The sequence below is a fragment of the Myxine glutinosa genome, chromosome 14 (assembly GCF_964187855.1).
Source record: "Myxine glutinosa chromosome 14, kmMyxGlut1.1, whole genome shotgun sequence".
NCBI lineage: Eukaryota > Metazoa > Chordata > Myxini > Myxiniformes > Myxinidae > Myxine > Myxine glutinosa.
In genome coordinates, this window is record NC_136274.1 from 78,606,810 (window position 1) to 78,634,101 (window position 27,292).

At 46.4% G+C, this 27,292-nt stretch overlaps 1 protein-coding gene across 2 annotated transcripts in view; it reads left to right on the forward strand.

Moving 5' to 3' along the window:
* The window catches only part of LOC137439942 (protein-tyrosine sulfotransferase 2), a 56,845-nt gene that overhangs the window by 11,966 nt on the left and 17,587 nt on the right, over positions 1-27,292 (forward strand). For both annotated transcript variants that reach the window (XR_013621412.1, XM_068136213.2), the window contains exon 4: positions 19,743-19,937. Coding sequence is in view for 1 of the 2 variants with exons in the window: in XM_068136213.2 (XP_067992314.1) it covers positions 19,743-19,937 (195 nt within the window). In the remaining variant the exon portion in view is untranslated. The remainder of the gene's footprint in view (positions 1-19,742; positions 19,938-27,292) is intronic.

Below are 27,292 nucleotides of genomic sequence, written 5' to 3' on the forward strand. Positions count from 1 at the left end.
TACCCCCAGAAGTCCCTACAAATGTCTTTCAGCCATCTTATGGACATTTTATTTTGTGGTTTATTTGTAAAACCAACAAACCCAACATGCCTTTTTACTCGTAATTGCTTTAAACATGAAAGCAACATATCTAATTTGTACATGGCTGTAGAATTTCTGTAGCTCCTTTGAAAAAAGCAAACCTCACCAGGCACACTGGAACTCTGTGTGATGAAACTTTACCAACGTACCAAGATGCACTTGTTTGCAAAACCCACCTTTGCCTCTCACTGAATACGAAGCAAAACCTCTACACGATATGGACCCCAGTGGCATCTGCTAGGTAACGGCTAATCCTCGGCTCTTTCTTGGAACTTTGGGTTGACCACTCCGATGGTAACTGGATACTGATGATTTGGCACAAATGCCAGTGACCTTGCTTGCATATTTTCCATGATAGCTCCACTTTTGTTTATTTATCAAAACACGGGCCGTGTTGCATGAATGAGTATTGTCATACAGAGGTTTAAAAAAACAACAAAAAAAAAACACACATAGGTTGTTTGGAAATCTCATCCAAATACCTGTAGTTCTCTCACATTAACAAGTGGATGTTTCCCACCTCATTATTGTGCATGATTTCATGTACTTCCAGTGTAACAAGCGTTACGCCTAGGTCCCCCGTCGGTGAAGTGATGTGAGTTGACAAAGTGGAAGACGCAAGGTGGCGATCTTGGATTTTGACGTGGCAACCCAATTTTCAATAGCGTTCTCCCTTATGCGTAGACACACCCACACACCAGATTAGAAGTTAGTAGTTCGTTTATTTTTCAAGATATTCCGCTCAAGGTTCAGACATACATGGCGGTGGCCATCTTGGATTTTGACGTGGCGACCCACTTTTCAATAGCGTTCTTCCTTATGCGTAGATACACCCACACACCAGATTAGAAGTAGTTCGTTTATTTTTCAAGATATTTCGCTCACAAGGTTGACATATATATGGTGGCGGCCATCTTGGATTTTGACGTGGCGACCCAATTTTCAATAGCGTTCTTCCTTGTGCCTAGATACACCCACACACCAGATTAGAAGTTGGTACTTCGCTTATTTTTCAAGATATTCCGCTCACAAGGTTCAGACATACATGGCGGTGGCCATCTTGGATTTTGACGAAGGTTGCACCCACACACCAAATTAGAATTCGGTCCTTCGCTTACGCACGGACGGACGCACACACAGACGGAGGGGAAAACCATCGTCCCCCTTTCGCTCCGAGGTGCGACGGGGGACAACTATGCAGTCTTCTTCTGCAATGTGGTCAAACTAACCTTGCATCGTTTTATTGACAACAATAGGAATGTCGATCTCGTATAACACGTGTGCCGAGAATGTAACTCGTCGGACCATGGACATGTGAACCATGCATGGGAAACAGAAACGCTTTTCCAACACATTATTTTGGTTGGTGAACACGTTCCGCTCATTTACACATACAGAGCAGCCGCTTCGCAAAAAGCAGTCCTACTACTGTATACTAAATATGGCAATTCTTTGTATGTACATATGTGTGTATGTACATCCAAAAATCATAGAAAAAACAGGGCTGGCCAATCACCGAATTTTGCATACGTGTTGGTGGCACCCAGGGTCACTTCATCACTGGTACAATTTCAGTGCTCTTCAGCTTCCTGGGTCTTTTCACTTCATTCTTGAGGTCTTCATATTTGGTCATTTTCTTGATTTCGGCATTATTTAGGTCAAAATCGCTGGGTACCAATATCTCAATCAGCAATACTGTCTTTTCCTTTTTGTACCTCAGTACTATGTCCGGTCGCAATGCTTTGTTTTCTATGTTCACGCTGGATGGGTTCTTCAGGTCATACGTGATCATTATGTTCTTGTTTTCAATGATTGCTTTTGGTTCATGTTTCCACAAGTTGTGTAGAACTGGGATATTGAAATTTCTGCAGATGTGCCAGTGGATTACTCCACATACCTTGTTGTGCCTTTGGGTGTACAGCTGCTCTGACATGAGTTTTTTTTAAACTTCCTGATAGGTAACTCGTGCTTTCCGTTTCGACCTTACAGAATCTACACTTGTCTGATTGACTCAGTCCCACCATTTAAAAAATATATATTTGTGTAGTGTGCTTGGTCTTGGGCATTAATAATGGTGTGTGTGTGTGTGTGTGTGTGTGTGTGTGTGTGTGTGTGTGTGTGTGTGTGTGTGTGTGTGTGTGTGTGTGTGTGTGTGTGTGTGTGTGAGAGAGAGAGAGAGACTGTGACCGGACGCGGTGGTATAATTGTTAGAGCGTCCGCTCCGAGTCTAGGAGGTCGGTGGTTTGAACCCCGGCCGAGTCATACCAACGACCTTTTTAATGGTACATGCTGATTCCTTGCTTTGACGTTCAGTGAACCACCTTTAGAGGCCATTTTTCCCCACAGAGCAGGGGTTGGCCTTTTTCGGGCACCATGGTCCCCTTTTTGAAGCAATGTTTTATGGCCGGATGCCGTTCCTGCCACCAGCCCTGTTAGTCGCCTCTTGCGGCACACAGAGAATTACCAGTGAACTGGTACTCAATTTGCGGACCTCCGAAGGATGACAGGCTGACTCAACCCCCCTGGTGTTAATTCAGCGATCGACCGGGATTCAAACCCAGGATCCGAGGACCCCAAGCCGGCACCCTAACCGCTAAGCCAACACCAGGATTTCTTGCTTTGACGTTCAGTATTTGAAAGAATAGAGCACGGACAAACAACGCTAGGAAGGCAATGGCAAACCACCCAATATAATCATTGCCAAGAAACTTCTTTGGCAGCATCAATGCTGTGTAAAGAGTACAGTATATAAAAAGGTACATGCGTGTGGAGGTGCTCACAAAGTCCTTGTGCAACTTTGAACTTTTATAACTTTTGATGTACACTTGATCAAAACAAACTATAAATGGTGCATGCAAACATAATTCATCAGGTTCTTGATGCAGTTCAAATGTTTAGGCTTTAACATAACCGCCATCTTTCTTAATCCATCATTCAATCCGATTTTCCAACTTGTTGAACACATTGTCCATTTGCTGCTGAGTTATTTCACGAATTGCACTTGTAATCATAGCCCTAAGTTCATCCAAAGAATGTGGTTTTGATGAGTAAACAACAGTTTTACACAGCTCCACAAAATGTCGTCCAACCAATGGGGGCAAGTAAGGTGAACGAGGTGATCAAGCAATTAATCCACATCTACCGAGCCACTTGTCTGGGAAGACATCATCCAGGAACGGTCACGTATTTGAAGCTTTGCGGTAGGGAGCCTCGTCTTTGCTGGTACACTTGGGTGATACAGTATGTGAAAGGTTGAATTGTTGTAGTTCGGGAACAAAATGAGGTAATTGTGGTGGATGACGTTTACTTATGTAGAAATTGCCTCATCGGAAAATGTCAACTCGTCAAGAAACCGAAGGGAATTGTGGATTTTAACAGCAATATCAACAACATTAATAATAACATTGACATTTGAACATTAACAAAACTTGATGAATTGTGCATTCGTCTGCCATTTGCAGTTTGTTTTTAATCGCTTGCACATCAAAAGTTATGAGTTCAGTCTCTCACCGCAGGCAGGTTGGTGGTCTTTCCGTCTTCTACCGACTCCTCTCCGGCCTTGCCCCCCCAGCTCTCTCTGGGCTCTGTCCTGCAAATATTCCTACAGGTCGCACAAGATCTGCCTGCAACCCTCTTATGGTTAAACTGCCGAAATCTCGGCTCTCTGCTCACCTTCACTCTTTCATACCTCTTTTCTCCCGCCTCTGGAACAAACTCCCTCACTCCCTTCAATCCCACTCCACCCTCCAGGTCTTTAAAACAGCTGTTCACCACCATCTCTTATCTTCCCCCATCCAAAACCTTGATCTTTTCTACCCCCGCTAATTTCACCCCAAATCCACTTTTTTGAAATACCAACTTCTGTCCTGGAACTCCTTGGTGTCCTTGTGTTTTATAGTTCTCCCCCCCCCCCCCCCCCCCCCACTTCCCACGCCTCCTCCCCCCAAGCCCTCTCCCGCCCACACATCTCCCTGCTCTCAAATGTTATGTTTGTGTGCTTCCCCTTCTCTCCCCATCTGGTCTTCCGCTCCCTCTTTTTATATATTTTGTTTGTCTGGTTGATTTGTTTGTGAAATAAATGTTAGCTCTTTCACGAGCCTCGATTCGGTATACAAAAAAAAAGAAAAGAAAAAAAAAAAAGTTCAAAGTCGCACAAGGACTTTATGAACACCCTGTATATATCTAACACACAGACAGGCACATATATGCCCACAGATACACGGACACACAGGCAGGGACATATGGTCACATAGACACGGATACACACAGGTAGGGACATATGCCCACATAGACACAGACACACACAGGCAGGGACATACGCCCATATAGACACGGACACACAGGCAGTGACATGTGCCCACATAGACACGGACACACACAGGCAGGAACATATTCCCACATAGATATGGACACACATAGGCAGGAACATACTCCCACATAGACATGGACACACACAGGCAGGAACATACTCCCACATAGACATGGACACACACAGGCAGGGACATACGCCCACATAGACACAGACACACACAGGCAGGAACATACTCCCACATAGACACAGACACACACACAGGCAGGGACATACACCCACATAGACACGGACACACACAGGCAGGAACATACTCCCACATAGACATGGACACACACAGGCAGGGACATACGCCCACATAGACACGGACACACACAGGCAGGAACATACGCCCACATAGACATGGACACACACAGGCAGGAACATACTCCCACATAGACATGGACACACACAGGCAGGGACATACGCCCACATAGACACGGACACACACAGGCAGGAACATACTCCCACATAGACACGGACACACACAGGCAGGAACATACTCCCACATAGACATGGACACACACAGGCAGGAACATACTCCCACATAGACATGGACACACACAGGCAGGGACATACTCCCACATAGACATGGACACACACAGGCAGGGACATACGCCCACATAGACACGGACACACACAGGCAGGAACATACGCCCACATAGACATGGACACACACAGGCAGGAACATACTCCCACATAGACATGGACACACACAGGCAGGAACATACTCCCACATAGACATGGACACACACAGGCAGGAACATACTCCCACATAGACATGGACACACACAGGCAGGGACATACTCCCACATAGACATGGACACACACAGGCAGGAACATACTCCCACATAGACATGGACACACACAGGCAGGAACATACTCCCACATAGACACAGACACACACAGGCAGGAACATACTCCCACATAGACACAGACACACACACAGGCAGGGACATACACCCACATAGACACGGACACACACAGGCAGGAACATACTCCCACATAGACATGGACACACACAGGCAGGGACATACGCCCACATAGACACGGACACACACAGGCAGGAACATACTCCCACATAGACACGGACACACACAGGCAGGAACATACTCCCACATAGACATGGACACACACAGGCAGGAACATACTCCCACATAGACATGGACACACACAGGCAGGGACATACTCCCACATAGACATGGACACACACAGGCAGGGACATACGCCCACATAGACACGGACACACACAGGCAGGAACATACGCCCACATAGACACGGACACACACAGGCAGGAACATACGCCCACATAGACATGGACACACACAGGCAGGGACATACGCCCACATAGACATGGACACACACAGGCAGGAACATACGCCCACATAGACACGGACACACACAGGCAGGAACATACGCCCACATAGACACGGACACACACAGGCAGGAACATACTCCCACATAGACATGGACACACACAGGCAGGGACATACGCCCACATAGACACGGACACACACAGGCAGGAACATACGCCCACATAGACATGGACACACACAGGCAGGAACATACTCCCACATAGAAACGGATACACACAAATGCACCTTGTTTATCCATTAGATGTTAATGTAAAAGACTTGCACTTTATGCTGTTGTGCCTCCAAAGATTATTAAAACTGGTTTTCCAATTTTCCAAGTGCATGCTTTTGTTCGGATATAATAGGCGACCTGAGCTGCTTTACTTTTGACGTCAGCACTTAGAGTAACGATTTCGTGCTCCGCACACAGTTTAACGATGAGCCGTACCATTGATTATATTTGTGTTCGGTCACGCAAATTGGATCGATCAAGCATGGAGTGCATTTTGATCAAGGCCAATTTAAAGTAATATAAACGAGTACGTAAACATTTCGTGCTCCGCACACATTGTGGGTCGTCATTGTTTTGAAAAAACGTTTTGCACAACTAGAGCTACATTTGATGGATTATTCTGAACCTCTTAACGTTTTAGCCTTGCTGGATGTTATAATGTTCCACGTGCCCTGCTCTTTGCTCTCGTGGGGCACATGTACCTGCAGAAAAAGAAGTTCTGCAAAAACCTCAGGATTGTAGGAGGTAGACTAACCAGATGAGGTATTACGTTTTGGCCTTCAAAGGCTACAAACCGCTTTTGTCACCTCGCAAGGATTGCTTCTGAGAACACCATTTTGAGGTGGTGGTCCGTTATTTAACCTCAGATTGGTCTGTTATTTAACCTCAGACCGGTCTGTTATTTAACCTCAGACTGGTCTGTTATTTAACCTCAGATTGGTCTGTTATTTAACATCAGACCGGTCTGTTATTTAACCTCAGACTGGTCTGTTATTTAACCTCAGACTGGTCTGTTATTTAACCTCAGACTGGTCTGTTATTTAACCTCAGACTGGTCTGTTATTTAACATCAGACTGGTCCGTTATTTAACATCAGACTGGTCTGTTATTTAACCTCAGACCGGTCTGTTATTTAACCTCAGATTGGTCTGTTATTTAACATCAGACTGGTCTGTTATTTAACCTCAGATTGGTCTGTTATTTAACATCAGACTGGTCCGTTATTTAACATCAGACTGGTCTGTTATTTAACCTCAGACCGGTCTGTTATTTAACCTCAGATTGGTCTGTTATTTAACCTCAGATTGGTCTGTTATTTAACATCAGACTGGTCTGTTATTTAACATCAGACTGGTCTGTTATTTAACATCAGACTGGTCTGTTATTTAACCTCAGATTGGTCTGTTATTTAACATCAGACTGGTCCGTTATTTAACATCAGATTGGTCTGTTATTTAACATCAGACTGGTCTGTTATTTAACATCAGATTGGTCTGTTATTTAACATCAGACTGGTCCGTTATTTAACATCAGACTGGTCTGTTATTTAACATCAGACCGGTCTGTTATTTAACCTCAGATTGGTCTGTTATTTAACATCAGACTGGTCCGTTATTTAACATCAGACTGGTCTGTTATTTAACCTCAGACTGGTCTGTTATTTAACCTCAGACTGGTCTGTTATTTAACCTCAGATTGGTCCGTTATTTAACCTCAGACCGGTCTGTTATTTAACCTCAGACCAGTCTGTTATTTAACATCAGACCGGTCTGTTATTTAACATCAGACCGGTCTGTTATTTAACCTCAGACTGGTCTGTTATTTAACCTCAGACTGGTCTGTTATTTAACCTCAGACTGGTCCGTTATTTAACCTCAGACTGGTCTGTTATTTAACATCAGACTGGTCTGTTATTTAACCTCAGACTGGTCCGTTATTTAACCTCAGACCGGTCTGTTATTTAACCTCAGACTGGTCCGTTATTTAACCTCAGACTGGTCCGTTATTTAACCTCAGACCAGTCTGTTATTTAACATCAGACCGGTCTGTTATTTAACATCAGACCGGTCTGTTATTTAACCTCAGACTGGTCTGTTATTTAACCTCAGACTGGTCTGTTATTTAACCTCAGACCAGTCTGTTATTTAAGCTCAGACCGGTCTGTTATTTAACCTCAGACCGGTCTGTTATTTAACCTCAGACTGGTCTGTTATTTAACCTCAGACCGGTCTGTTATTTAACCTCAGACTGGTCTGTTATTTAACCTCAGACCGGTCTGTTATTTAACCTCAGACTGGTCTGTTATTTAACCTCAGACCGGTCTGTTATTTAACCTCAGACCGGTCTGTTATTTCACCTCAGACCGGTCTGTTATTTAACCTCAGACCGGTCTGTTATTTAACCTCAGACTGGTCTGTTATTTAACCTCAGACCGGTCTGTTATTTAACCTCAGACTGGTCTGTTATTTAACCTCAGACCGGTCTGTTATTTAACCTCAGACTGGTCTGTTATTTAACCTCAGATCAGTCCGTTATTTAACCTCAGATCAGTCCGTTATTTAACCTCAGATCGGTCCGCAGTCTCTTCCCAGCCTATTGCAAATAAAACCGATTCCTGAGCCACTTGAGCTGCCAATTATTATGTTATTTTTCATTGAAAGTTAAATTGTAGTCTTGACTCAGGGTGCATGCAATGTCGGATTTGAAACCCAAATGTCCTTGGATTTGTCGTTTGCCCAATTGAATACATGGACTCTCGGCGGTGCAATAGCTGGTGTGTCCACTCTAAATCTGCGAGGTCGTGGGTTCGAACTCTGACCGAGTCATACCAAAGACTTCGAGGGTAGAGGATGGATCAGCAACCATCGGTTGCGCAGCTGGATGGGCCTAATGGCTGCCTCCTGTGTTGAAGTTCCTTGGAAGGGAACTCGCATTAATAATATTATTAGGGGACCAAGCATATAAAAGACTTGGTCTCCTATAGTTATTCGACTTCTTATTATTCTTTCCACCATATTTTGTGGGAGCTGTAGTGTCGGCACTGCTGCTCCCATTAAGTTGAAACTTTCCAGGAATGTTGGGGCAAATGGGAGTTGATGCCATCTTTTTCCGAATTTTAATTTCTAATTACCATGGCAACCAGCTTGGATTTAACCGAAAACCTAAAAAATATTTCTCCAAAACCGCAAATGTTATTGATTTGATTCTCATCAAGATATGATCGACTACCCATGGTGCACAAAAAAATTGTATAAGATGACGTCATCGGTGAAGTGGTTTGCCAGCCATATTGAGGAAATTAAAAAAAAAAATTCCACTTGCCACAAAACATTTTTTGTGTCATCTGTTATGGATTTGTAACTTCCGTTATTGGGGTTTTCACCCACTTGACATGTTTCTGATATTAGGTATTATTATTATTCTCAAAAGGTTTATTATTCAGGAACAGCTATCTAAAGTTAAAAAGGTTAACTTAAAATGATACAGGAAATCGTGGACCGGAAAACAACGAGCGAGGAGGAGGAGGAGGAGGAGGAGGAGGCGGTGAGAAAAGTCGGAGAAGAAGCTGGTTGCTTTGCGTTCTGGATCGAACGTTCTCGAGCAAGAGACACGAGTGAACTTTGGGTTTCCTGGAAAGGGATTCCGCGATGGAGTTGTTATCGCTGTGACTGATCAAACCTGCGTGTCAGGTTGGCGTTGGATTCGGAGGAACCATCGTCGTGTGATTACGTCTCAAGTATGAGCCGCCCGCCATTTTGACTCGTGCGCTTTGCGCATCGAGCAAACTTTCCTTGCTTTGTCAACCGTTTCCACCGCGTTCAGACGTATCTGTGGTGTGTGTGTGCACTGAGGCTTCTGCCGATTACTTTGCGGCTCGCCGACCGTGAACAGTGAAAGTTCGTACCTGGAGGGGGGCCTTTGGATTTCCCAGTCGCCGTGAGTGCACCTTTGTGCCGCTTTAACCACGTGACCCCTTTTCTCCGCTTTGGGCCGCGTGCGCCTTGGTGCCGTTTTGGGCGGCGTGTCTGTGCCTGCCCTCGGAACGAGATTCTGGTTTAGAGTCGACATCGTTCCGTTGATCACTGGAGGCGACCAACTCTGAGCTCGAAGACGGGAATATAGAGACATTGGGGAAGGTTCTTTCCACTCAATTGGAACACTGTGAGTTACCTTATGCATGCTAGCTGATGGAATAGAGAGTGCACTCTTAATTGTCATTTGTGGTAATGTTATTCCTGTGTGATTTATAATATATTATTGGTTTGTTCATAACCATTGGTGTGGTTTCCTTACTGATTTCGACACGGAATAATATATTTTTCTGCCGTGGCCCCTCCCGGGGTTCGGAGGTATACCGAGACCAGGAGGTCGGGGAGGAACACGTAATACATCTACACAACAATAGAAACTTGAATATGAAATGAATTGTTGAGCGGTCACATGGTCTGGCAATAAAAAAACTAAACAAAATTGATGACATCATAGGTGGCATCATCTTGGAGTACTTCTTCTCTTGGAGTACTTCTTCTCCCAGAGGGGAGAACAGTATGTCATTGAGCTGCGGATGAAAGCTTTGTATGTGGTGAGGAGCTCAGGTGTGCCAAGGAAGGACTTTGCACGACGGAGGATGCCCAGTCGGCGACTGGCTTTGGAGGCCAGCTTGGAAATGTGTTTTTCCCAGGAAAGATGATGGAAGATTGTGAGACCCAAGAGATTGAGTGACAGAACTTCTTGGAGAGGATTGTTGAGAAAGTAAATGGGAGGGTTCTCCAGACGGTGTTTTTGAAGAGACATAGTAAGAGTGTGAGATTTGTCAGGATTGAAAGACATGTTCCACTTGTTTGCCCAGTCAGTGATTTTTTTTTTCCAGGTCTGCAAAGTCAGGAGGCTGAAGACTGCCGATCTGAGGGATGAGGTATGGAGTGGCAGAGAGTGGAGTCATCAGCAAAGAGATAGAGAGGATTTTCCAGAGAGTCGGAGAGATCATTGATGAACACCAGAAAAAGCACAGGGCCCAGAACACTGCCTTGGGGAACTCCTATCAGGAGATATCCAGCCTGAACAGGAAGGGGAGATGAGAGAAATCCATTCAGGGCCACATGTTGACTATGACCAAAGAGGAGTTCTTAGACTCCTCTAAGTTCCAGGGAGTTCTAAGAGGAGAGAGGAGAGAGGAGAAGAGGACCAGAGAGACCAGAGAGGTTGTCATCTTCTAAAATCCGAAATATTCTGTAATCCGAATACTGTTCGGTCCTGAGGAATTTGGATTTTGAGAGTTTTCACCTGTAATAACATGAACATATTGTAACGATTTTGAGAAGTGTGTAACGAATTTGAGAAGTGTAATGAATGTGAAAACGTTACAATGGAAACGTTACAATGTGAACGTTACAAACGTACGGTACCACCCTGTAATGTAAATAATGGTCGCAGTCAGCGTCCTAGTTAATTGCATGAAATATACACGCAGGTCACGATATATCTTTTAAATAGTGTATTTCCTTATTCCATGTAGGCTAAGTATGTGTTTTCCCACTAGATTGACTTTGCATTGTATCAAACAAAATAAGCGTAGGCCCTTCCAATTTCCCCAAAACCTCCCTTCCATTTGCCTTCCGCATTTTGGTCGGTTTTTCTCTTCAACCACCATTGGCCACGAGGTAAGGTTGGAGAAGAAAGGCGTGTCTCCACCTCGTCAGAAGAGGGAAGGAGTGAACCGGCCCTAACAGCCAATCAACACCGCGGTGATCGACCCGGTAGGCGTGCCCTCGGAGCCGGCGGCTTGATTTCGCTCGAGGTGATAAAAGCGACTGCAGGGGACTGCTTTAGGAGATGTCGAGATGACTGGAGATGAGCTGGAGCTGGAGATGAGCTGGAGCTGGAGATGAGCTGGAGAGGAGCAACGAGGCTGCACCAAAGAGAGGCGGTGAGATGCGAAACGCTCCAAGCCAACGAGGAGAGGTACTCGGCAAGGAGACCAGCTTTGGAGAGACGCGCTGAAAGGAGGGAGACGGCCCCGCCCCAAGAAGGGGAGCAGGTGTGCCGAACCAGCGCGGGACGTCTACCGCGGTGGATACCCGACGGAGGGTTTCCCGCCAAAACCGCGAGGGATTGCGAACTGCGCGCTCCCGACCAAGCGATCCATCTCAAGCCTTACCTGCCTGCAATTATCCCCTGTGTAAGTGTGAACGTCCTGTCCTGCTCGTTTGTCTTGGGGCTAAGTAAAAATGAATAGTGTAAGTTAAGGATTCGCTGTGTTACTGCTTCTTCCATCCATTGCTTGTGTGTGTATAATAAAATCTGTTCTTCCGCCGTATTCTTCTTCTTCTTCTTTTTCATTCTCTTTCGGTCGCATTAGAGGTTTCCCGATTGAATATCTGTGGGGCGATCTGGTCAACGTCGGGTGAAATCGGGTTTTAATCGGGGAGTAACTGTTCGGACGCGGTTAAATACACCACCGCTCGGTCAATATAACATCTAAAAGCCGCGTCTGTAACAATTGGTGTCAGGAGTGGGATTCGAACCTGGGACTAAATTTATTTAGCCCAAATTTTGGACACCAATTGTGTTAGTACGGTAACAATTGGTGTCGAGGAGTTGGATTCGGACCTGGGACTAAATTTGTTAGGCCCAAATTTTGGAACACCAATTGTACTATTAGAGTAACAATTGGTGTCGAGGAGGGAGATCGGACCCGAAATCGGACCCGAAGCGCGCTTAACGCGCTCAAAATTACAAGCTGCCGAAATTTATTTTGTTTTATAAAGCAAAACCCGAATTTTGAGATCGCGCCATGGACAATCAAGGCGATCGGATGTCGGTGGGAGAGATAGACAGGGTGGAATCGACCCAGGACCTCGGGGAAATGTATGTGGAGGAAAGGGAGGAGGAAAATGGCAATGTGGTTGCGGGAATATCAGGCGCGCTCGCGCACGTGGTTGAAGGGTCCCAAAATAGCGGCGCCGCGGAGGGCGAGCCCGCGGTGGCGGCTGGGGACGCTGGGCAAACCGGGTTTGACCTCAGATTATTCTTGACCCAACTGAATGCAAAAATGGATAGGATGGGGGGCCAAATGGGGGTAATGGGAAACCAAATGGGGGTAATGGGGAACCGGATGGATGCTCAGGGTGAGCAATTGTGGGTAATGAGGGACGAAGTGAGGGGTACCGGTGAGGGATTAGACAAGAAATTTGGGAAGTTAGACAATAATTTTGAGGAGTTAGACAAGAAATTTGGGAAGTTAGACAATAATTTTGAGGAGTTAGACAAGAAATTTGGGAAGTTAGACAATAATTTTGAGGGGTTAGACAACGGGATAAAAGAGGTAAAGAATGGGTTAACGGGGGTGGAAAACAGAATGGCTGCCCAGGAGAATCAGTTAGAGGGGGTAAAAAATGGGTTAATGGGGTTAGGAAATAGGATGGAGGACAAATTGCGGGAAATAGGGGAACAATCCGCCCGGGAAATCGAACAGATGGGGAACCAGATGGAGGAAATACGACGAGGGGTGAGTGAGGAGGTCTCGGGGCTACGCGAGGAGGTAAAGCGAGGCGAAAAGCGTATAGAGAAAGAGGTGAGAAATAATACGGCAAAGTTACAGGGGGGAATAGAAGATCTGACGAAAGGAGTAGAACAGCTGACAGTGGGACAAAAGGAACTAGCGGACCAAGTGGAAAAGAACACTGCAATCATCGGGGGTTTAAAAGCAACACAAAAGGACATTAAAAATGAATTAATAGCGACACAAAAGGAATGTCAAATGGTACATGAGGGATTGACGAAGAGGTTGGAGGAGGTGACAGAGATAATGGAGACAAAGGACCGGCAGGTGAGAACGCACATCGAAACGGTTAAGGTAGCCTTAGAGGACGAACTTGAGGAGACGCACCGAGAAGTAAAAGAGGTTAAACAAAAAGTAGAGGAAGTGGAAGAAGGGGTGAGTGAAATTAAGAAGAGACGGAGGGAAACTAAGAGGGAGATAAAGGAGGAAGTCATGGAATATGTACAAGGTCTGTGTTCAAATCATGATGCGGTGCTCACTAACCAAATAAAAAGTTTGCAGGTGGCAGAGGAGGTGCGACGAGGTACGGAGGTGAGTGGCAATGTACATGATGTGAGGGGAGATTCAGTCGGCTTGGGGATTGGTTTGGATCCGGGTGTTCGTGAAAGGCCGTTGGTGAAGTGTGTGACAGGACAGGTGTGCGAAAAAAGAGGTGTGCGAGAATGTCCGACCATGGGGTGTGTGAGGAAAAAGTGCACGCCGAGGAGTGAGTGTGCCGTCAGGAGTGAGCCGGTCGAAGCGCGTGTGCGAGGGGGTACATGGAAGCGCGGTGTGGTGAGTGTTACGGAGGAAGTAACGAGAGAGTGTACACCTGTGGTGAGTGTTACGGAGGAAGTAACGAGAGAGTGTACACCTGTGGTGAGTGTTAGGGAGGAAGTAACGAGAGAGTGTACACCTGTGGTGAGTGTTACAGAGGATGTAACAAGAAAGCGTACGTCTGTGGTGAGTGTTACAGAGGGTGTAACGGGAGAGTGTGCGCGAGAAAGGTGTGTAACGGACAGGTGCATGAGGAAAGAGTGCGTTGTCAAGAGTGGAGGTGAGAGTAGTGAGAGTGAAACGGAGCGTGAGTTGGTTGTGACAGGTGAGCGAGGATGTACACCTGGGATGGAAGGATGCACACCTGGAATGGTAGAGCGTGAGTGGGAATGCACGCTGGAGTTGGTGGTGAGGCACGTGGTTGGGTGTGCGAATGAGGGCACACCTGTGATTGTCACAGAGGAGGTGACCGAGGAGGGGGCGCGAAGCGGTGTATTGGTGAGGTGTGCGAGCAACGAATGTGTGCCAAAGTGTTCGGTGGTCAGGTGTGTGACCAAGGCTGTGAGTGGAATGGGTGTACCTGGGTGTGTAAGGAAAGGTACGAGGAGCATGGGCACAGCTGGATGTGTGAGCAAGGAACGGGCTGCGGGGTGTAAGCGTCCAGGTGAAGCATCGACGTTAGACGGGGTAGAGTTTAGAACGACTTATAGCCGAATCGGTTCCTCGGTGCGTGCTGGGCCTCGCTTTGAACGGCCGCGGCCGGGCTCCACTAGGCGGAGCGGGCGGCTGGATAGGAAGGGTCGCTATGGCGATCACGTTTTGTTGAGACGTGCCGGCAGGTCGAGATCGGGACATTGGATGGCTCCACGCCGAGGTGATGCGTGGGATCTCGGCCCGGGTAAGCCCCCGCCCCTGCCCCGAATGCGGGACGCATCCAGCCGCCAGCACAAAAGGACCCGCGTTCATGGCTCGGCTGTACGAAGCCGAGCTTTCGAAGGAAATTGGCGCACCGAGAGGATGTAATAAGTAGACGGGTGATGGTGATAGTGATAGTGATTTAAAACGAAATTTAGAAAAGTGAATAGAATTGGCAGTAAATGGAAAATTTTTGAATTGTTGGATTTGGACGAGCGAAATTGGTAGTGAGAGACCCCCGATGTGGTGGGATGGCAAATCCACCATCCCTCACAGGTGGGGGCAAAGGAGCAATAGCTTATGGGGTGTATGGCAGTGAAAACTAGCCCGGGTGGGTTAGGTTATATTGATAGGGACCTAGAAGATGACATTAGGTGACGTTAAGGTTAGCTAGTGACTGATACCTGTAGTGGGGACGCAGGTAGATTAGTGTGGATTGTAATGACGTGGGAGCGCAATAGTTTAAAGGGACGACTGGGAAGCGCAAGTTTCAGAGGGGAGTAGTTAGCTGAGATGATGCAGTGTGTGTGAGGATTGAACAGGTGAGAATGGAACAGGTGTGATTGCACAGGTGTGCAACTGAACAGGTGTGTGGAGCAGTGTATGAGGGAGTAGTGGTGATTGCGTGTTGTGTTGACCAAATGGTCCAGGAAGAAAGGAGGGTGCAGGTGGCACCAGGTATGATTGCACAGGTGTGCAACGACAGGTGAATGAAGAACAGGTGTATGTGGCTGTGTGGAATAAATGGTAGTGTGGAATATCTGGAGGATTGGAATGGATGGTCGTGGAGTGAGAATGGTGGAAATTGTGGAGTGGAGTGGATGGTGCGAAGGTGTGAATGGGGGAAGAGTGGACCCCCATCGCGGATACCCGGGGCGGGTAGTGTAAGTGTTAGGTAGAGGGTACAGGTAAATTGTGGTTGGATATTGGCATCTGTGGTGCGGGTGACAGAATGGTATGTGGATGGGTGCGTTGGTGTTGTGGAAATGGCTGGGCGTGTAGCCTGTTAGTGTGAGTAGTTGGTTTGGGCACTCCACCACTGTAAGGATGTCGGCCAGGTGAGGCCGCAGGTGGGCTCTGGGAGCCGGTAGTAGTTGTTGTGGATGGGGCCCGAGGATCCGGAGGACGGACCCGGGTAGCCCAGTGCCAGAGGGCACCATGGGGTGACAGAGCCAGGAGAGGGGCTGTCCCCAGGTAGTTAGGTTAGGGTGAGGAGCTAGGTAAGCTCGGGTGGCAACTACAGTGGTGGAGGTGTGCAGGTGGGTAGACCTGTTGGGAGAGGTACACGTCGCAGCCCAGAAATTGTGCTAGAGCACCGGGAGATGAATCGGGGGAGTGAGACCCCAAATTGAGGAGCACCACAGTTTGGCCAATGGGAATTGGTTATTAGAACCCATAGTGTAAGTTGGCCAATGGATTGGCAGGGAAAGACCCCGGGTAGTGTAAAGTGTGTTAAAGTCATTTAGAGGATAGTAGGATGAAGGATCTCCTCGCACCATCTGCATCCACTCACCTGAGGTGACAGGTACTCCACACCATGCCATGTTTTGATTATTTTCTATGATGCAAATGTTTGGATTGTGAGACGCATCATGACGTGGGTGTGACATTGTGCGTAATTCCATCTCTCCCTCCTTATGAGGATTGATGATGAATTGGTGATGGCAAATTTTGAAGTAAAGGGATTGTGGAGACGAATTTGGTATAGGGGAAATATGGGGAAGACGTGACAGTAGTGACGAATTTGTAAATGTGTAGATTTTTGTACATATGGGGTGAGAACAAGGGTAAGGTAGGTGACAGGGGGGTGACGTACGGTAGGGACGAGCTTTCTCACTTCGGCCTCCGTACGCATTTCACCTTGCATTGCCTTATTGACGTGTACCCTTGTGACCTTACCCCTCGCTCAATTGTCTTTCTTTTGTCTCCCACATGACCTGTGCGCCATTGGGTGCCGATGGGAGCGTGCGTAAGGTGGCCATTGTGCGCCCGAGATTCCCAGAACCAGCATGCATTGCGTTGATGTACCACTTTATGGACCGCTGTTCTGCGGCCAAGTACCACTTGATGGACCCCAGGTTCTGGGGCAGGGCACCTCTGTTGGAGACCGGCCATAGTGGCCAGGGAATCTTGCTTGCGGACCTCGGTAAGGTGGCACCTATGCCAAACAGGTGGACCACCCTTAGTTGGCCCCTGAGGCCCTAAATAAAAATGGACACAAGTTGTGCTTTTTATTATTTCCAACTAGGCCGCATGAAGCCTGAAGACGTCGGGAAGAACATCGGCCCAGCAGAGAAAGAGAAGACCACCACCAGTTCTTTTGTTGTGTTTATTATGAGCCATGGTGACTGCGCACTGGTTGGTGCTTTTGGGTGCTTTGTGGTGTTTGGTGCTTTTGGGTGCTTTGGTGGTACTGGTACTGGTGCATCGATGCAATGCGTGCTGTCTCCTCCCTCCCAACAGGAATTTCTTTCTCTTGTTCCCTAAAAAGAAAAAAAAAAAAACAACAAAAAAAAAACACAGGTCCTGGGTTGCGTTGTAAATAAGAAATCACGTCATTGTAAATAATGCTCCCCACCGTAAATGTATAGGTTGAGAGTAATTCCGTAATTCGGTTAGCTGTGGGCTTGAGTCTGTTAGACAGGATGCAATGCAATAGGGGGACATACTTATTTGTGTTTTAAAATTGTCACACTCAGGGTCAGGTTAATTGTAGAGGGAATTACACCTACGTGCCACACTAAGTTAAAGTTTAATAGGCCCGAGGACGGACCTGAAGAAAGGGGGGTGCAGTGTAACGATTTTGAGAAGTGTGTAACGAATTTGAGAAGTGTAATGAATGTGAAAACGTTACAATGGAAACGTTACAATGTGAACGTTACAAACGTACGGTACCACCCTGTAATGTAAATAATGGTCGCAGTCAGCGTCCTAGTTAATTGCATGAAATATACACGCAGGTCACGATATATCTTTTAAATAGTGTATTTCCTTATTCCATGTAGGCTAAGTATGTGTTTTCCCACTAGATTGACTTTGCATTGTATCAAACAAAATAAGCGTAGGCCCTTCCAATTTCCCCAAAACCTCCCTTCCATTTGCCTTCCGCATTTTGGTCGGTTTTTCTCTTCAACCACCATTGGCCACGAGGTAAGGTTGGAGAAGAAAGGCGTGTCTCCACCTCGTCAGAAGAGGGAAGGAGTGAACCGGCCCTAACAGCCAATCAACACCGCGGTGATCGACCCGGTAGGCGTGCCCTCGGAGCCGGCGGCTTGATTTCGCTCGAGGTGATAAAAGCGACTGCAGGGGACTGCTTTAGGAGATGTCGAGATGACTGGAGATGAGCTGGAGCTGGAGATGAGCTGGAGCTGGAGATGAGCTGGAGAGGAGCAACGAGGCTGCACCAAAGAGAGGCGGTGAGATGCGAAACGCTCCAAGCCAACGAGGAGAGGTACTCGGCAAGGAGACCAGCTTTGGAGAGACGCGCTGAAAGGAGGGAGACGGCCCCGCCCCAAGAAGGGGAGCAGGTGTGCCGAACCAGCGCGGGACGTCTACCGCGGTGGATACCCGACGGAGGGTTTCCCGCCAAAACCGCGAGGGATTGCGAACTGCGCGCTCCCGACCAAGCGATCCATCTCAAGCCTTACCTGCCTGCAATTATCCCCTGTGTAAGTGTGAACGTCCTGTCCTGCTCGTTTGTCTTGGGGCTAAGTAAAAATGAATAGTGTAAGTTAAGGATTCGCTGTGTTACTGCTTCTTCCATCCATTGCTTGTGTGTGTATAATAAAATCTGTTCTTCCGCCGTATTCTTCTTCTTCTTCTTTTTCATTCTCTTTCGGTCGCATTAGAGGTTTCCCGATTGAATATCTGTGGGGCGATCTGGTCAACGTCGGGTGAAATCGGGTTTTAATCGGGGAGTAACTGTTCGGACGCGGTTAAATACACCACCGCTCGGTCAATATAACATCTAAAAGCCGCGTCTGTAACAATATCTTACTTGCACGATGAGATTCACGTGTGATTTTAATTGATGCCTTATGGTTATTTCATCAACAAGGTTTTAAATTTATTTAATGTAATTATTTATTTTAATAATTTTAGGGCCTGTTGCATTTCCCTGACCCCCGTTGTCACAATTATGGAAGGGGTGGGAGGAGGTGGGGTTAAAAAAAAAAAACCTTTGGTGTGGTTATGGCCTTTCTTGCAATTTACATTATGCACTTGCAGGCCTTTGTGCTGTCAATGTTGTTTCCAGTTTGATGAAACTTTTGTTTGCAAAACATTGAAGAGTGGGAACTGGCAAAAAACATAAACAGTCTGTCTGGTTAAACCGGAAGGGAACTAATAGAAACGGACAAGCAACGGAATAAAGACAGGAACTCCTACCGTCCGTGAGTGTAATGGGAGATTTTGTTTGGACAACTGACCCTCAAGAAAAGTTAAGAGAAAAATCTTGGAGAAAATCTATTTGGATTTATGAAAAACGCCGTTCCTTTTGACTGGTTGTAACACATTTCCCTTTATACCTGGAAGGATGGCCTAGAGGTACATTTGTTGGTGGGTGTTGAAGATCCTGCTTTCTCTTTTTCCGAAGAGGAGCTAAATAATTATTGAAAATTCCTGTCATGTCTGGCCAGCCAGTTTGCGAGAGACTTGGGCCAAAAATGCTTCCCGGCTGATGTACCTCTGTCTCCCACCCTGTGAACGCTGCAGGTGCGTTGCGGAGAGGAAACGCGCGTCATCCCACGGCTGCTGGGGATGCAGCAATCGTGGAATAAATCTGCACGCGAGCGTACAAGATTACAAGAGGCTGGCGTTACTGACGAGGTGCTCGACTCTGCCATCCGCGCCTTCATTCTCGAGGTCATGGCCAAGCACGGGGAGCCTGCACCACGGTTATGCAACAAGGTGAATCACCCCATGAGCCTGCATGGTACGGCTCTTTAAAAAAAAAAGATTTCATCCAAATGATTGGATTATGCAGATGAAAAAGCAAGTGGGTGTATATCCAGCTGAAGTTTATTTGGAAAAGGTGTTGGCTAAATGGAGTGAGAGCATGAAATGTGGTGCGGATGTAAATTGCAATAGAAAAACAACCTATTGGTACCTTGAGCCGAAGGGAAGGCTCACTAACCCATAATCTATATATAATGGAGCAAGTGTTTATATGTATACGTATGTCAGTTCTTCTTACCCATTGGTTGGGCCTGCCGCCAACCACAATGGTAACCTGACAAAAAATCATACGTCCACCGTTTTGGTAAGCCTAAGACATCTACCTCCAAATTTTCCATTTAGTGTAAAATAACCAAAGCAACTGTTAAAAAGGATCATCAAATATAAAATGTATACATGTAGGCCTAGGCTTCAGGCCTCTGGTGTTAGCCTATGGTCGAGTACAATTGGAATTATCCGAGTTGTATAACCACGATGTATTATTTATATATATATAATATATATAATATATATACAGTGGAACCTTGACTTACGAGTTTAATTCGTTCTGTGACCGAGCTCGTAACTCAATTTGCTCGTTTCTCAAATCAAATTTCCCCATTAAAATGCATTGAAATGCTATTAATCCGTTCCAGCCCGCCAAAAACCACACCAATTTTTTTTTAAATATACAGTATATATAAAAATATCTCGCGCTTTATATTTCACCTGTATGCAGCATACAAGTTGGCAGGATGGCCTGGACTGGAGGTACGCACACTTGACTCTAAAGTCTAAACTGTCCAGCCTGGGTTTGAATCCCGACCCAGCTATAACCTGTCATGGGTGAATCACAGGCAGGGTGATTCATCAATGTGTGTACCGCTAAACTGGGCGCCCCGTTTGCGTCCCATTAGTTGTTGGATGTTAAGGATCTCACCGTGTTTTCCACAAAGAGAAGGCGAGCTATCGCCGGCACTCTGAACAAGTTGTGGCCTGGCATGCTCTTCTCCTCTGCCGTTATATACGTCCTACTCGACACCTCGCTCATGTTTTTCGACGATTGCGTGTTTTATATCCAAGCACATCATCCTCTTCTTCTTCTCAGTACCGTGTTTTCCACAAAGAGAAGGCGAGCTATCGCCGGCACTCTGAACAAGTTGACGGCAGAGATACTGTACTTGCACGGCAAGATAACCACGTGACCGGAACCCACCTGGCGGCGTAAACTCAAAATAACCAACATGCGAAAACAAAAATGCAGCGCTATACGACAGAGATACTGTACTTGCACGGCAAGATAACCACGTGACCAGAACCCACCTGGCGGCGTAAACTCAAAATAACCAACATGCGAAAACAAAAATGCAGCGCTATACGTCAGAGATACTGTACTTGCACGGCAAGATAACCACGTGACCAGAACCCACCTGGCGGCGTAAACTCAAAATAACCAACATGCGAAAACAAAAATGCAGCGCTATACGACAGAGATACTGTACTTGCACGGCAAGATAACCACGTGACCAGAACCCACCTGGCGGCGTAAACTCAAAATAACCAACATGCGAAAACAAAAATGCAGCGCTATACGACAGAGATACTGTACTTGCACGGCAAGATAACCACGTGACCGGGTGGCGAAAGCTCGTAACTCAGATCTCGGCTCACATCTCAAAGCAATAAACCGCCCGAGCGACGGCTCGTATCTCGAAAAACTCGTAAGTTGGGGCACTCGTAAGTCAAGGTTCCACTGTATATATATATATATATATACAGTGGAACCACTGTATATATATATATAATATATATATATATATATACAGTGGAACCTTGACTTACGCGAGATATTTTTATATATACTGTATATTTAAAAAAAAATTGGTGTGGTTTTTGGCGGGCTGGAACGGATTAATAGCATTTCAATGCATTTCAATGGGGAAATTTGATTTGAGATACGAGCAATTTGAGTTACGAGCTCGGTCACGGAACGAATTAAACTCATAAGTCAAGGTTCCACTGTATGTATATATATATATATATATATATATATATATATATATATATATATTATATATTATATATATATATATATATATATATATATATATATATAATATATATATATATATATATATATATATATATATATATATATATATATATATATATATATATATATATATATATATATATATGAAACAGGAAGTAAATTCCTGCATGGGGCTAGTGTGAAAAAATTCGGACTCAACCCGGGACTATATATATATATATACTGTATATTGTAGATGAATTAATCTTCAATGCATTTCTACTTATTCACACATACATACGCATGCATATACTTACGCTAACATTCTGGGTCTGCCTAGCAGGCACGTAAGACATCGGCCATGATAAAGCTCGCAGCGTTAAGTGTGGAAAAGTTCTGAGGAGATTGCGGCTGGCTCAATAGCGCAGTGGGCTGTTGACGCATTATCAACGGAGGTCCGTGGTTCGATCCCCTGCATTGTCAGAATTTTTTCACACTTAGCCCCTCGCAGGAATTTGATTCCTGTTTATAAAATTATATATATGTATATATATATATATATATATATATATATATATATATATATATATATATATATACATGTTCAAAACACACCAGATCACAAGTGTGCCTCACTGACCGGGGCCTCAGTCGAGGTCCTCAGCATCATCCCGTTTCGGCCCTTCAACCTTGATACAGTCAGCTAAGGTGGGCCAGCAGGGGCACATATGCCTCCACATGCAGCAGCTACACCCGGATGCGTACATACCCCCACCCCCAGCCAGTGACAACACAGACTACAACAACAAAACCGCCTCCACTCCCAGAATCCACAGCCCCTCATCCACTCGCTCACACACACACACAAAAAAAAAACCGACCACCACCCTGACAACCTGCACGACTCAAACAAAAACACATTCATGCAAAACCACACCTACTCCGGCAAAACACACACACACACACACACACACACACACACACACACACACACACACACACACACACACACATACACACACCATTCACACATCTGCATTTCTCTTCCACGCTCAGTCACTACCCCTTTAAAATGAAATGAACCACCAACCTCAACCTACACCGTTCAACGTGCCTCCATAAACTTCCTCCATATCCAAAGTGAGCCTTTCAAGGCAACCTGGGCAACTTTGTCACACATCCTCCTTCTTTCTGTCCCACACACTCCAAGCCAAGCAAGAAATGCAGAAAAGGAATTGCCAATGTACCCTCTGCACTCCACCTCAAATGGCTGACAAGAAACTCGCCAACCCTTCTCCCGACACTCTGCCTTCAGCTCACTGTACTTTCCTCTCTTCCTCTCATACACCTCCTCCATGTTCTCTTCCCAAGGTACAGACAATTCCCCGAAGATGACTTGTCTTGTTGCACCTGGCCAAATGACAATATCAGGCCGCAACCTTGTCACACAGATCTCCTCTGGGAATACCAATTGTGGCTTTAGGTCTGCCACCACCTGCCAATCACAAGCATCTGACAGCCCTCTTGCTTTCCACCTCCTCCTCTTTCCACCTCTTACCACTTGGCCCTCTGTGACAAGCAACACCTCTCCCCCCTCGGTCTCCTTCTCCACTCTTCTCTCTCTCTCTCTCTCTCTCGATCTCAGCACCTCTTGTTGCACCATCTGCACTACCACTGCCTGCACCTGTTCATGCCACCACTTGTGCCTTCCTGCTGCCAATGCTACTGAGCATGCACTCGGTGCATGCTGCACCGTTCCCAAACCTCCACACAAATAACATCTCTCCTCCTGCAACAACCCCCAGCCCCACAATCTCAAGTTTACTGTTGACGGAAGCACATCATTCGTTGCCGCAACAGGAACAACACAACAACAGGCATTTTAAGGCCATTTTCCCTGCAAGAGCAGGGGTTAGCCTTGCGATCCCCATGACAATGTTCTCCATTTTGCCCTATTTTCTGCATCTCCCCTTGTTAACCCCCTTGCCCGCATTTCTTCTTCGACCATCTTTAGCCAAGTCTTTCTCGGTCTTCCCCGTCCTCTAATTCCTTCTACATTCATTTCCATCACTCTTTTCAACCAGTCACTTTCATCCTTCCTCAACACATGACCAAACCATCTCAACCTGTTTCTCTTCACAGCATCCATCACAGGCTCTATTCCCATCATCTTTCGCAATTCATCATTTGTCTTCCTCTCTCTCAACGACACTCCACACATCCACTGAACCATTCGCATTTCCACCTTTTCCAGCCTCGTTGCTGCTCTATGTTCATTACCCATGTCTCACTCCCATAAATCATAACACTTCTCACACATGCAGCATACACCTTTCCCTTCAGCTTCAAAGACACTCCCCTCATCGTCAGCACGCCACTCAGTTTCCGAAACTTCTTCCATGCACATCTCACTCGAGCAACCGTTGCCGAGTCTGATCCACCTTCTCCATTCAGCATGTCTCCAAGGTAACAAAATGTTTTCACACCTTCCAGCTTCACGCCATCTCCAAGATCCAACTCAACATTTCCTCCATCTGCAGCTCCCTCTGTGCACACCTTACACTTGAGTGTAGCTACCTGGTTAATGATCCTCTCAAACCACTACATTTTTGATGAACCCACTCAGCGCACATTGTACATTGAATGGAATTCACTCTGACACCCTTCCTGCACACAGCACACAGCCACTTCCAAGTTCTTTCCACCTCACCACATGCTTTACCACTTGCCATTACCTTCGTTTTTCCGATATTCACCTTCAGACCTTTTGTCTCCATACGTTCCTTCCACTTGTTCATCTTCTCCTTCAGTCCATCCATACTTTCTGCAATCAACACCAGATCATCTGCATACAACAACTCCCACGGTAAACCCTCCTTTACGTTCTGAGCCAGCACCTCCATCACAGCTACAAATAGTAGTGGACTTAGTACCGACCCCTGATGCACTCCCACCTTCACCTCAAACTCACCACTGTTCCCGTCCTTCGTCCTTACAGCTGTGCGCGCTCTTTTGTACATTGCCATCACTACTCTGATCAACCATTCCTCCACTCCTAACTTCCTCATTGCCCATGTCACTACTTCACGTGGAACCCTATCGAATGCTTTCTCCAGATCAACAAACCCAAGAAACAACTTCTTCCTCTTCTCCATATACTTCTCCTGCAACTGCCTTACGATAAAAAGCGCGTCTGTCATTCCTCTTCCTGGCATAAATCCAAACTGCATTTCTTCAATCTTCACTTTCTTCCTTATCCTCCTCTCCAACACCCTTTCCAATACCTTCATTCCATGCTCCAATATCTTTGTCACTCGATACGAGCCACAGTCCAGAGGGTCACCTTTCCCCTTGTATCGAGGGACGAGGGTACTCAGTTCCCAATCCACTGGAATGCGGCCTTCTTTCACCACCAGATTGCAGATCTCTGTCATTCTCTTCACACCCCAATTTCCCGCTGCCTTCAACATATCTCCCACAACTCCCGTCGGCCCTCCCGCTTTTCTACTCTTCATTGCTTTTATCGCTTCCTCAACTTCCTTCTCGGTTATCTTCTCTGCCGGTCCTAAAACTGGGTTACTCTCTATGTTGCCATCCCATTCATTCTCTGCATTCAACAGTATTTCCATATATCTCTTCCATCTTCCTTTAATTCCATCTGGGTCCACAACGATTTGTCCCACTTCATGCTTCAAGCAACTCACCCCCATCATATCACACCTCTCTTTCGCTATCTGCTTTGCAATCCTGAATACCGCTCTCTGACCCTCTTCCGAATCCAAGCGTTCTCCGAACATTTTCCTACATGCCTCCTGTGCCTTTCCTACCTCTTTCTTTGCAGCCTTCTTGGCTGCCTTATAACTTTCATGCTCTGCCTTTTCTGCCCCCATACCCTTTGCCTTCTGCCACTCCTTGAACTTCTTCCTCTTCTCGTCAATCTTCTTTCCAACTTCATCATCCCACCACCATGTTTCAGAGTGCCTCGGTGGTCCTTTTGTCCATCCACATACCTCACCAACGGCTCCCAACAGACTATCTTTCATTGACATCCAACCACTTTCAAGCTCAACCTCCACCATACTCAGCCTCTCTTTTAATGCCTCCCTCACTGTCACCTCTTTCAACCTCCACACTTTCATTCCCGGTTGGTACTTCACCCGCCGAGCTCTCCTCGCACCTTTCACCCTTATGTCGCAGACAACCAAGTGGTGCTGTGAAACAGCCTCCTCCCCCGGGATCACCTTTGGGTCCCGGAGGTGCCTCCTATCTCGCCTACGCACCATCAGCTAGTCAACGGTTGTCGTCGACCCACCTGACGTGTATGTAACAAGCTTGTTATCCTCTTTCTGGAACTGAGTATTACAAATCAACAAATCAGCTCCATCAGCAAACTCCAAAATCCTTTCACCTTCTCCATTTCTCACACCATATCCGTAACCCCCATGAACTCCCTCAAAACCGTCCATACTCCTTCCCACATGTCCATTTAGGTCTCCTCCTACCACAACAACTTCCTCATCTTTCACGTTTTCCATCAGCTTCTCTATAGCACACCAGAACTTGTCCTTCTCTTCATCGCTCCGACCAACCTGCAGAGCATATCCCGAGATGATGTTCACCAAGAGCTTTCCAATCATCATTTTCACCATCATCAACCTTTCACTCACTCTAGTCACACTCACCACACTGTTGTTGTGAAAATCAACCAGATCCACAACTTGTCCCATAGGTAGGTTTAATCTCAATTAGATCTTTGACATCATCCTGTAAAATACAATCATGCAATAGATATCAGGATCTTGGTATCATACTGAGCGGACCAATAATAATAGACAAAGCAAGCCAGTCTAGCATATATGTGCGAGTCTAGCATATACGTACCATTCAAGACGACAAGTAAAGTAAATGTCACAGGTGTGGCTCCGCGTCGCGGACGTCCCAGGTTTTATAGACGCCCTTCAGTGGCTGAAGCGAGTAACTATCCTGGGTTCAACTTTGGTATAATTTCACTACATTCTCCCCGCCGTCAGAACTATAATGCCGCTAGGCAGATCGTAAGCGTGCATCAGCATTAATTGATTAGGGTACGTCATTCCATGTCAGTCGGTCCACCCGTAGCGGTCGGGGCGGTGAACTACCCTGCCAGCCCGCGTCCGGAAACTACCGGGTGCGGCGTCCCCAAGCCCAGAGTCCCCGTCAGAGTAGCCGCTGGAGGCAGGTGTCGGAGGGGGAACCTCAGAGCCTTCAGGCAGGGGTGTAGGTGACGAGAGAGGTGACGGCAAAGGTTCCATAGAGG